At 44.4% G+C, this 12,707-nt stretch overlaps 1 protein-coding gene across 16 annotated transcripts in view; it reads right to left on the reverse strand.

The window, feature by feature from the left end:
- The window catches only part of slc8a1b (solute carrier family 8 member 1b), a 103,069-nt gene extending 96,871 nt beyond the window's left edge, over nucleotides 1-6,198 (reverse strand). For 7 of the 16 annotated variants that reach the window (XM_061087361.1, XM_061087360.1, XM_061087369.1 and 4 more), the window contains exons 1-3: nucleotides 5,326-6,039; nucleotides 3,707-3,871; nucleotides 1,437-2,227 (exon numbers count right to left, since the gene is read on the reverse strand). In XM_061087361.1, coding sequence (XP_060943344.1) covers nucleotides 1,437-2,227; nucleotides 3,707-3,871; nucleotides 5,326-5,988 — 1,619 coding nt within the window. In that variant the 5' untranslated portion in view covers nucleotides 5,989-6,039. Of the gene's footprint in view, nucleotides 1-1,436; nucleotides 2,228-3,706; nucleotides 3,872-5,325 lie in introns of all 16 variants that reach the window. The other 9 variants (XM_061087367.1, XM_061087371.1, XM_061087368.1 and 6 more) reach the window with 4 other exon arrangements.
- Nucleotides 6,199-12,707: the final 6,509 nt, after the last annotated feature.

The following is a 12,707-nucleotide window of genomic DNA, read 5'->3' on the forward strand; positions in this document are numbered from 1 at the left end:
GCAACCAGCTCCTCCCACTGACGATCCTTCTACTTAAGATTCAAACCACACACACACTCTGAAAGAAATCACCCAATTTCCCAACTTCTCTGCAGCTCACGATCCCATAGATCAGGTCTATTGTGCAGCAGGTAGAGAAGAAGTAGAGAAGAAGTAGAGAAGAAATAGAGAAGAAGTAGAGAAGAAGTAGAGAAGAAGTAGAGAACAAGGAGAGAAGAAGTAGAGAAGAAGTAGAGAAGAAGTAGAGAACCAGTAGAGAACCAGTAGAGAAGAAGTAGAAAAGAAGTAGAGAACAAGTAGAGAACCAGTAGAGAAGAAGTAGAGAACAAGTAGACAACAAGTAGAGAAGAAGTAGAGAAGAAGTAGAGAACCAGTAAAGAACAAGAAGGGAACAAGTAGAGAAGAAGTAGAGAACAAGGAGAGAAGAAGTAGAGAACCAGTAGAGAAGAAGTAGAGAAGAAGTAGAGAACCAGTAGAGATCAAGTAGAGAAGAAGTAGAGAACCAGTAGAGAAGAAGTAGAGAAGAAGTAGAGAAGAAGTAGAGAAGAAGTAGAGAAGAAGTAGAGAACCAGTAGAGAAGAAGTAGAGAGCAAGTAGAGAACAAGAAGGGAACAAGTAGAGAAGAAGTAGAGAAGAAGTAGAGAACAAGTAGAGAACAAGTAGAGAAGAAGTAGAGAACAAGGAGAGAAGAATTAGAGAAGAAGTAGAGAACAAGGAGAGAAGAAGTAGAGAACAAGTAGAGAACAAGTAGAGAACCAGTAGAGAAGAAGTAGAGAAGAAGTAGAGAACAAGGAGAGAAGAAGTAGAGAACAAGTAGAGAACAAGGAGAGAAGAAGTAGAGAACAAGTAGAGAACAAGTAGAGAACCAGTAGAGAAGAAGTAGAGAAGAAGTAGAGAACAAGGAGAGAAGAAGTAGAGAAGAAGTAGAGAACAAGGAGAGAAGAAGTAGAGAACAAGTAGAGAACAAGTAGAGAACCAGTAGAGAAGAAGTAGAGAACAAGTAGAGAACAAGGAGAGAACAAGTAGAGAACGAGTAGAGAACAAGTAGAGAACAACGAGAGAAGAAGTAGAGAAGAAGTAGAGAAGAAGTAGAGAAGAAGTAGAGAAGAAGTAGAGAACAAGTAGAGAAGAAGTAGAGAAGAAGTAGAGAAGAAGTAGAGAACCAGTAGAGAACCAGTAGAGAACAAGTAGAGAACCAGGAACCTGGAATCAGCAGCACAACAGAATCCAGAGCAAAGAGGAATGAACAGAGCGATGAGAGAAGAGGATGAACGAGTCAAAGTAGAGAATAGAGACAAGTTATAAAACAGAGGGAGTGGTCGGCTGGACGCCATCGCCACATCTCACTCGCCCCCCCGCTCCCTCAAACACAGAGCGTGAAACACAAGAACAACATCAGCAGGAGGATTGGAAATCAAAGGGAGATTGTGACTCACAAGATCTCGTCGTTCTGAAACTCCAAGACGCCGTGCGAGTCCTCGAAGTCCTCGCCGCTGCCTCGGGCGGTTCCCTCCACCGTCTTGTACGGCACGGTGACCACGCCGCGAGCGCCCGACGTCCTCAGCACCTTCACCTCCATGGTGCCCACGCTCTCGCTCACGTGGCAAACAGGCTCCTCGAAGGTAAAGATACCGGCGTGGTCGTCATCAAAGATGGTGACGGTGGCGGTGGCGGGTAGGCCGAGACATGCCACTGAGTCCACGTGATTGGCTGCCTCGCCTTCGTCGGGCTCCTCCCCTTCGGAGGTCAACACCCTGACGTTGGACAGGTGGATCAGGAAGTTCTCGTCCTCCTCAAAGATGTCGTCATCGATGACCCCGACGCGGATCTCCTTCAGCGTCTCGCCGGCCTTGAACACCACCACGCCCTCGGTGAACTCGTAGTCCGATCCGGCGTTGGCCGTCCCGTCTTCTGTCCGGTACTCCACGGTGAGCGTCTTGCTCAGGTCGCCGCCGCGCCGCATCACGTTGACGGCCACGGTGCCGCAGTTCTCCAGGCACTGGTAGGAACCGGGCTCAAAGAAGATCCTGGAGATGGGGTCGTTCTCGCCGACGTCGGAGCGGACCTCGTGCATGCTGACGGCCTTCCGGGCCTGGTCGGCGGCGTGCTTCTTCAGGATGTTGCCGGCGCCGGTCATCAGTCGAGTGGCCTGGCAGCGGTAGAAAGCACGACTCTTCTGCTGCTGGCTCAGGACTTGGTAGTTGGCGAGTTCGATGAGTTGTTCCACCTGAGGCGAGAAAACACAACGGCACACGAACAGTGAAAACATGTTCTTCTTCACGGTCGATTCTGGATTTAATACACCGACGACTCCCCGACAGTTTCATCCTGGTTGAGATCTGAGTCGTGTTGCTACAGCAGAGACATTTCTATCACAGCGTCTGTGATTATCTTACATAGAGGAAGAAGCATCCGATTATCGGAGGCTTTGTGAGATCTTACACAACCACACATAACAAACCAGAGCAGCTCTGTGATCTCATCAGTCAACGAGTCCTTCAACGAGAGGATCCAGATCCAAGAGCTCATTGCAGCAAACATCCGTCCTGCTTCCCTGTTCCTGGTTTCATCCTCTCAAAATTTAATTGTAATAGTTCCCACTTGTCCTGATCCCACAGATGATTAGTACTGTTGGGGATCAGGTGAACAGTTTTTACTCCAGTTAAACAACTCTAAAAAGATTTGATTGGCTCAAATTGGCCCTCGAGCTCTCGAATCCCATTTCCCGTCCAAGCTGATTTCATCATATTCAAGATGTCATCATCACACTCACTCACTGGCTGTGCAATTTCCAGATATGTTCCTGCTGTATTCTCATATTTCACAAGGGGGCCAGCAGGAGACATTTCTGAAAATGTCTCCAACGTTTGCAGTGCCACTTCGGAAACTGCAGCTAAAATAAGAATATAACTCTACTCTAATATTGTTGTCCCTGTGTCCAGGATGAGTATGAGGACAAATAAAAAGCAGACTAGTGTTTGACAGCAGCTTCATCTGCCTCCATCTTAATCCACATAGAGACGAGGGCAAAGAGCGTAAAACCTATTTGAGCAGCGTCTCTCATGCATGTAAGAAGCTTGTGTTTTCTGTTACACGTGTTTGTGTGAAACCTCGTCCAAAAAAAATAAGAGGAACACAGACTGGAACGAAGCTCATCATCCTTTCCATATGTTGCTGGGTTTCTCAAATACAGAAGTAGGAACACAGAGTCAGGAAAACAAAACTGTTTCTTATGTCTTGATGATTTAAACTGAGGTCGAGAACACTCTTAACACTATACTTAACAGTCTTTCACTTGTAGTTGTTCTGTATATACAGACACAAGTACTGTACAGTTACTGTTTATACACCGACAGAGTAACCATCAACAAAATTGTACTATCTGTGTTTATGCTTGTATTCATATATTTGTGTCACAACTGCTGCAGCTTTCTGTTTCTTTCCAGCTGCACCATTATCAGATTAATGTGAGTGGCTGAGATGAGACCTGGGCTGCATTCATCTCCATAATCACAGTGATAGAGAAGGCAACAGAAAGTCGCCCATCTGTCGCTGATTATTCTGACATTTTATTCCCAAAGCAAGAAAACACCAGAGAGGAGAACAGCACAGACAGGAGAACAGCACAGACAGCTGCGTCTGTTCATGTCTCCTGACCCGCTGCCTCTGCCCTTCATGCAGGTTCCTCCTTCACTCCTCCACCCACCTCCTTGTCGGGGTGCTTCTGCTTCAGCTCCTTCAGGATCTTGGCCATGTCTCTGCGGGTCTCCTCCTCGTCCAGGTCTTTCTCGTCCAGGTCCAAACCCAGGGACCCGTCCAGGAAGTCCACGCCATGAGAGTTCAGCATCTTCCCGTCCATCTCGATGTCCACCTGACCAGGACAGAGAAGGGAGCGTCATCAGTATAGATTGATTGGTTTCAGACAGAGGCTGAAAAGAGGAGCCTCAGCAATTAAAGTGTTTCCTGTACACTTGAGCATGTAAAAATGTTCAAGAAGTAACACAAATTAAATTAAATGATGAATGTAAATATAAGTATAATATATTAAATATTTGCTTTGCTCCTTTGAGCTGGACGACTTTCATGCAATCGTTTAATATGAATCTCATCTGAGCATTAAAACTGTTTGATTCCAGAGTTTGGTTCGGGAGGATTCATCTGAGTTTAGTGAACAGAGAGGTTTGAACAGTTCTGCTGTTGCCTGGGAATACAAGTTCATATTAGCATAACATTTTTATTGAACATATTGAAATCCCATTATTTTATAACTCTCGAAATGAATAGCTTCTGTTTTTCATAGAAGTCGTCCTTTACATTAGGTAGACATGTATTGATGAATTATGATTAGATCGTTTAGAGGGTTTTTGATATGATTTGCTCTTTTCCGTCTGACACGCGGATGAGTGTCGATTCAGATCTTATGTTTAAATAACATGAGTCATGAATGAACACTACATTACCAATTATTAAGTATGTGACAAAGCATCTTATAGTAATACAACAGGAAATTAACAAGTGACAATACTACACAAGTACTTCTTTGCAGGTTTCTTTGCAGTATTACTTCACTTTGGCTGAGTTCCATTCAGTAATGCAGACACATGACTCATCACTTACTCCCGCCCACTCGGTGCCTGATCTGCTTCTTCTCATGTTTGGATGAGAAGTGCTTAATTAGTTTTACTGCTTCCTAACTTCATGCCCTTGGAAAAGAGATTTGGCAGCAGGACAGTTTCGGTTCTTTAGAGAGATTCTGATGAAGGAAGCTTTTAAAATCTGATTCAATGATCAAAATCATCATCATCATCATCGAGGAACTTCTGTTCAGGATGACAAAATATTAACATTCAAAGAAAGTACCTGCATTTCAGATAGAGATTTGAAAATCTGATGATGTTAGATTCAGCTGAGTTGAGATAAAAGATAAATTGTATTAGTTCCCGAGTTAAGAGAATATTTTATTGTTGGTCTAATATATTTTTATTCAGTTATAAAGCCCCTCAGAAATTCAGTTATATTTGGCAGATAGGATTTTGCTTTGAATGAATATTATAGAATGATTTCTGAATTCTCGGATCATAGAAATTAACTTTAGCTTAGCAACGACTATTATGATCACAGGTGTGAAAACAAGACCCAGATTATGATGAATCAGAAATAGTCTTTAAAGATAATAAAAAAACTCAGATTTCGTTCAAAGGTTTTGTCTTTTTGTTGGCAAATAAATAAATTTCTGTTTCAGTTGCTGATATGGTATTAGTACTGTGAGTGATGGTGTTATGTACGAGGTAGTATTAGTATTTGTTGTGGTAATATGAGTTTCACCTTGGAAGGAAGTGGCCGGTCGCCCTCGGTCTCGATGATCATCCCACGCTGCTTCCCAGTGCGGTAGCGCTTGTACACGTACTTGTAGAAGAGCAGGCGGCGGTCGGCCACCCAGGCGAAGACCACGCAGATGGGGAAGAACATGAAGGTGAGAAGCCCCTCCCACACCTGCACCACGCCGGGCGAGATCACACACAGGATCAGGTAGAGCCAGATGTAGGCGAAGATGCTCCAGGTGGCCGTGACGAAGAAGACCCGCAGGTGCTTGACCTTCCTGGTCTCGCCGTCCGGCACCACGTACACACACAGCCCGATGATCACGAACATGTTGAACGCCGCCGAGCCCACGATGGTGGAGGGGCCCAGCGTGCCCGCCTGGAACCGGTGACCTATGACCTCTATGACGGAGAGCAGGATCTCCGGGGCCGAAGAGCCCAGAGCCATGAGGGTGAGGTTGGACACCGTCTCGTTCCAGATCCGGACCGTGGTGGTGGTGGTCTCCCCGTTGGGTTTCTTGATGGTGATCTCCTTCTCCTGTGAGGTGATGACCTCTATCGACGCCATGAAGCGGTCAGCGATGATGGACACACCCAGGAACATGTAGACCAGGGCCACAAAGTAAACCGTCGCCCGGGCAACCTTGTCTCCGAAGGACGGGTTCATGGGCTCCCAGATGGGCAGCACCACGCCCCTGGTGCACGCCTCGGGCTTGGAGCACTCCGTCTTGTTGGTGGACACGGCCGAGACCGAGCCGTCCAGGCTGGACTCGGGCGGAGCGCCAGCCAACGAGAGCTGGAGCTGGAGGAGGAGAATCACCGTGGCGACTGCTAGCCGGGGGGCGGCGGACAGGAGGGAGCGATCCCAGCGGCTCATGGTGACGTCCGGAACCAGAACCGTGAGCTGACGATTAATGAGGATCTTCAATCTTTAGAAAGAAGAGAGAAGAGGAAACAGTTCACATTAGAGAAACATCTGGAAGAAAAGGGATTACTAGCTCTGGTTCTGTCCTATGATTAGGGTTGCAAAGGGGCGAAAGGTTTCCGGTAAATTTCAGGAAACTTTCCGGAAACTTTCCATGGGAAGTTAAGCTCGGGAATTTGGGGAATTTTGAAAAAAAAAAACTATGCAAATTAAACGCTGAGCAATAAAAACATGATTCAAAACTCTATTTTAAAGATGTATGGAACGTTGAGTTTCAACCCTCCACTGTGCATTCTTCCATCACATGCACAGATAACTCCCAGCATGCTTCACTCTACAGCAGGGCTACTGAGGCCTGCTGTAGAGTGCAGGACTAGTCAGGTAAGTTTCCATGATATTACTGGGAAAATATATTAGCATGCTGATTGAGGATTGTTCATCTGTTCATCTAGACTATTTCCATTCATTTATCCATCAATTGTAAAATATGTTAACAGACGATTCCAATTGTTTGGAACTATTTATATCTCTGGCATTGCATTAGTGTCTTTTCACAAACTTTCTTCTCATCTTATTCTACAGAACAATGCCACGTGCACTCTCTCATGTGTGGAGACATTTCACCCCATCCAATGTAGAAGGAAAGGCTGTGTACATTTGCAAATACTGTGCAAAGACCTATGTTAAGAATGACACAACGATGCAGAAGCATATAGTCAAGTGCCCAAAGTTTCCTCAGGGCTCAAATCAGCCTATGACACAACAAAATGTTTATATTTATGTCTGTATATGACAAGGTAAATACAGTTAGTATAAATTACCCACAACATTTCCAGTTCATTCCCGTTAATTCCCGTTAATTCCTGTTAATTCTTGTTAATTCCCATGGAAAGTTTCCAACTTTGAATATTCCCGGAAAATTGCAACCCTACCTATGATACTATTAGATGTGTTCATTTCAAGTTTAATATCTCAGGATGGATAGAAATCCACAGCAAGTACGAGGTGTAACAAACTCTCTCCTCTCAAATACGTTGTTTCTGTAAAAGTTGTTTGGAAGCCGAGTGGTTTATAGATTTGCTTTGACCTCTCACTGAAAGGTGGAATCGGCCTCGTGTGAAGAACCTCTGAGCAGAAGTCTGAGCGCCGAGGATGTTCAGCATCACTCCAGGTTTCAAACAGCCCGGTTCAATCCCACAGAACAATAAAGTCTCAACTTCACTAAATCAGAAACGTGTTCCAGGGAAGAAATTGCTGAGCTACTTAAGTCAGCAAGTAAATAACCAGATAAACCCGGGTGCTGCATGTGTGGCGTCTTGAATCTGAAACCTGACCAGAGGCCAAATGAAAACCATGATCCATGAAAACAACTAATCATTACATCACTACACAAAATTCAGGTTTGTGAATGTTTTGGTGTAATTGTCTTTCCCTTGTGTCGTCTAGTTTCTTCACTTTGTGATGTGCCTCAGCAGTTGTGTGTTTCTCTGTGTGTGTGTGCACACGTTTCTTATCTACACTGTAAACTGCTGGAATCACAAACTCTTTATTCTGTGCTAACATTTGTATTTTTCTCTTTTTTTGAACAAACAGATTCACTTCATAAAAATGATTGAACGTCGTCCAAGTGCAGCGAGGAAGAGAGAACACCGAGTCCCAACACTGAGACCTCATTCAGTTTCCATGTAATTGCTTCAGGGCAGAATTTGTTTGTATGAAAGCCGTAATTTGTTAAGAATCATTTTCAATCATGTAAAAAAGCCTCTGCAGGGAAGCTGCTCGGCCTCGTCACCACACAGAACCAAGGATCTGCACATTGTTGTGTGATTTGGATTCTAATTAAAACTCCATGCTGCGTGTGAAGAGGTGTTTACGTATGTGGACGACTGATAATCATAATGATAAACTTTGTCTAAAGCCCAGTTAACTACAGAGCGCTTGATTTGATCACCAACTTCCAAGTGTCCAAGTGTCCAAGTGAACCTTTGAGCCACATGTTCCCTGATGCTGCTGCTGAGATATTGGATTATTCAAAATTCAAAATCATGCTTCGGCTGCTGCTGCTGGTGAAGAAGCATAACAAGATAAATATATTCCATGTTTGCTCTTTGTGTTAGAGAAGGTTCTGGACAGCAGCATGAGCCTCCTCTCTGTGAGTCAGGGTTTCCTGGTGATTGACTGAGTTCCATCCAGGTCGAGGGTCCACGCAGCTAAGAGCCCGATGATGCAACACCGGGCTCTCAAAGTTCTGAGCAGGAAATTAAAATCAATTTCTGAAATGCACACTGCGCACACTGTGGGTGGAATTTAAAAGGAGAAGTGATGGAGGCAGATGCAGGCGATTCTGTGTTTTTGTGCAACATTCGAAGACACATCCTCTCCTGAGGTTTCAGGGGATAAAAAGAAAATGCAAATGTCCCTTTGAGTCCTGACACAGAATCACATCCAGACACAGAGCGAGTTCCTGTGTTTCCCCCGAGGAGCCGACACGCCGAGAAGCATTGAGAGAACTCAGGCTGCTTTTTACTCTATGTGGCTCAGAATATTAAAATGTAAGAGCCAGACAGTTTTAAATATCGTTGGATGTAATTGTAATAATATCTTCCAAGGATAGGAAATATAAGTGAAGCAATATTACATGTATCTGTGCGTATAAGCAGGTGGAAGGAATCTTCATTTGGTATTTACCCCATAAAGCTAAAATCAAACAAACAAAGACAAGTCAATTCAAAACTATTGTTTATGAAAATTCAACCACAACGACAAATGTTAACCTCCTGGTGGCGTCAGTGGAAAGGTCACGGGATCACTAAAGTCTTTAGGATTCATCCTCTGGGGATCCTGAGTTTTCTGTAGTTTTATAGCGATCCTAGTTGTAGAGATATTGAGCAACGATCCCTAAAAATCCAGTTTCCATTTTCATATCGATTTCAACTCATCATCCGGTCGTGAATCAGTGAAATTGGAGCTCAGGATATATTCTTGATTTTCAGAAGAGAAACTGAAGAACAATTCATCTCTGGAGATTTGTTGTTGTTGGTTTGTTGCAAATCAACGAGACCGAGCTGGTGAGGCCAGGACCATGATCACAGAGTGACTTCATCTGTTCCTCCTCTTCCTCACCGCTCTTCTTCGACTGTGTGTGTGTGTGTGTGTGTGTGTGTGTGTGTGTGTGTGTGTGTGTGCCTCACAAACCAAACCCTGAAGAATTTACAATAGAATATCGTTTTCAACTATAAATCTGACCCAGTGTCTGAATTCAACTGCTTGGTCTGGATATTTATTTCCACAAGAACAAACTTTAAGAACTTTCCAGACCTTTCAGACAAAGCACTGCTACACACACACACACACACACACACACACACACAGACACACACAACTAGTTTTTAATCAAGGATCAATAACAGGACCCTAAGACCTGAATCACAGATCAGCTTAGAACTCTCCTCAGACGAGCTTCTCGCTCGATTCCTGCACCAACGTCCATTTCCCGATAATTAACCCTTCTCACTCCTCCACGCACACGGCACAAACTACCAGACATCGATAGTTACATCAGTGCTTCTCTGGTTCTCTTTCTACCACGATGCTCATTATAGATGAAACTGTAAATTACCTAGGACTCTCTCCCTCCCCCCCACACTCTCTCTCTCTCTTCCCTTTGTGATCCGATGTTAAGAAAATCAGTCACAAACCCAATTACACCTTCACCTAATGAAACCTTCAGCAGCTGATAAGCGAGCAGTGACCTTCTGGAGGAGGAGCCTCCAGCAGCTTCTCCTGTGGTCGCACCAGGCTTTGTGTGGCATCTCCCACGGATCAATAATGTGTGCTTTGGGATTTGGTTGTTTTTCACTTAAAGACGTCACTTTTCCAACAGGCTGATGTCTAAAGAGCATTGTCTGTGTGCCAGCTGCTCTCTGGGAAACAGAGGGTTTCCTGTCCGGCTTCTCTTCACCAGTGGATCTCCAGCTACGTCCGTGAATACACAACGATAGAAACCGTTTGAGTTATTACAAGATAATTTTGAGTAAAAGGCCGAAACAAACACTGAAGAGAAGCTTCATTAGAAGAGCGGAGCAGGAGTCTGATTCATGGTTCTTGATGGAAAAGGAATCCTGTACATTGAGAGGAGTGATATCTCACTGTGACTGTGCTGCAGCATCTATGAATATATGAATGATATCATAATTGTTATGATTTCCGATGGTTATGTCACATTATTTACACAAAGGCAGGTTGCTGAAAGGCACCTGAGCAGAGGATGTCTGTTATCTTCTCATTATAGACTCTAGTGTGCATGATTTAAGATAAAGCAATATTGCATAATTACAAATATGAACGTAGTGTAGCAGTTGTTGTTATGACACACGTCTCCTTTATGAAGCCAACGCTCTAGTTTCCATTCTTTGCTCTTGTTTCTTCTTGCCAGCTCATTTAGAATTCATCCTCACGCACACAAATCCTCTTTAAACTTTGCTTACACACTCCTGATTGCTTTCCTCTTCATCACTCTATCATGAGGCTACACTTCAGATCATCACCTGTTCTGTTCAGAGCAAACATCCTGAGGGGACGTCTGGATCCAGATCTCTAGGATCCTTACTGACATCAGAGTTCCTGTCTCTGCTGGTAACACTACAGCGGCTGAGTCACCGAACAGAGGTTTGGATTATTCCTCCTTTTTTTAATTGAGATATCAGGTGTCAGAATATATCGCCATGACATTCCTCGGCGTTATGACCTCAAAAGTTGAATGTGTTTCCAGACGAATACAACACAAGACGAGTTTCAGCCAAAACACAGACTCACACAAACACCGGACAGCTGAATCCTACACTCCCCCCCCCCGAGGGACAACACAAAAGCACGATACACAAAGTAAAGAAAAGCAGAACCATGTGTTGCTCTACTTCCAGCTGCTCTCTCTCTCTCTCTCTCTCGCCCGGTGCTGTCAGTCCTGTCATCCACAGACAGGACACAACCCCACCTTCTGTACAAACCACTCATTTCTATCAGGGAATGAATCACGCATTGGAAATTTGACAATCATCATTACAAGTGATGTATTGGTTAAGTCGTTTGCAAAATAGATGCAGAGAATAAACCTGTGAGCTGCAGGAGAGCACAGAGAGAGAGATGATCCAGAGGAGAAGCCGGAGCTCTTCTGCTCCGGAGGAAGATGGGAGGATGAAAGAATTCAAAACCAGGAGTGAAAGCGATATGAAGAAATAATATGGAAAAGCAAAAACAAAGGAAGAGAGGGACAGGAGGAGAGAGAGGAAACGGAGGAAGCAGAGAGGGAGACAAATGGAAGAGAAGGGCGAGAGACAGGGCTGAGGAATGGGTCCCTCTCCTTCTCCTGTAGAGAAATGCTAACGGGTTATTCCACTGTGTGCAAGTGTGTGAGGGCAGGACGCACACACGCACACACAGACACACACACACACACACACGCACACTAGCCGCTGCAAACAACTGAAGATGAATGTTGTGTGTTTACTGTCATTAGCGGCGCTGAGCTCTTCAGCCTGCAGCCGATCCTCGTCTCTTCAGATCAGAAACACACGGAGTGAAAAGAGGAATCACACCAGCAACAGAGACGCTGGACAATACCCCCCCCCCCTGTCAGTGGACACAGGGACAGGGGGGGGGGGGTATTGTCCACACTGACACGTGAAGCTATGATGAGCTGTGGGAACTCATCCACAGAAGGTGCAGCCACAGGCTCCTTCTCCAGAATCTATAGAAGCAGCACACAGGTGTAGATCTGCATCAGACAGAGGACTCGGGTCCATTAGAGTTTCTTATAGAACGTTTGTTTAATCATATTCTGAACATCTGAAAATATGTTTCGTCTCCAGATTGTGAGTGAACCTTCAGCCCAACACAAACAGCCCAACACAAACAGCGTAACACAAACAGTCACATGTGTATGAGGTGACAAACCTCCGTCCTGAGTGTGTAAACACGTTCTTATCTTTCTTCAGCTCGTTGGTCGAGTTCCTGCCCCCCCGAAGGAACGTTGTTCAGATACACAAACATGTATTTATATAAATATATATAACCCAGTAACAGACCAAATATTTCAGCCAAGACTTTACAAATATCCATTAAAGGTGGATAAATAGACTAATAAGAACCTATGGAACCCTAATGGAACCTTGTCAGTTGTAAAGGATCTTTGACTCAGATCTGATTTGTTCCCATATTATATTACCCACATTGTGATGAAATGGGACTTATTATTGGACTAAATATATAAATAACCCAGTAACAAAGGTGGATAATAGACTAATCAGAACCTATATATCCTTCACACATTAAATGGAGTTGACTCATCGAGCTTCTAGCATCACGTGCTACGTTCTGCTTCCTCACTGGGCTGCGTGTGTAACCTGCTTTCAATTCATCCATATTTCATCACTGGGCCTGTGAATCGTGGGGGGGGGGTTATG

This window comes from Limanda limanda, chromosome 15 (assembly GCF_963576545.1).
Source record: "Limanda limanda chromosome 15, fLimLim1.1, whole genome shotgun sequence".
NCBI lineage: Eukaryota > Metazoa > Chordata > Actinopteri > Pleuronectiformes > Pleuronectidae > Limanda > Limanda limanda.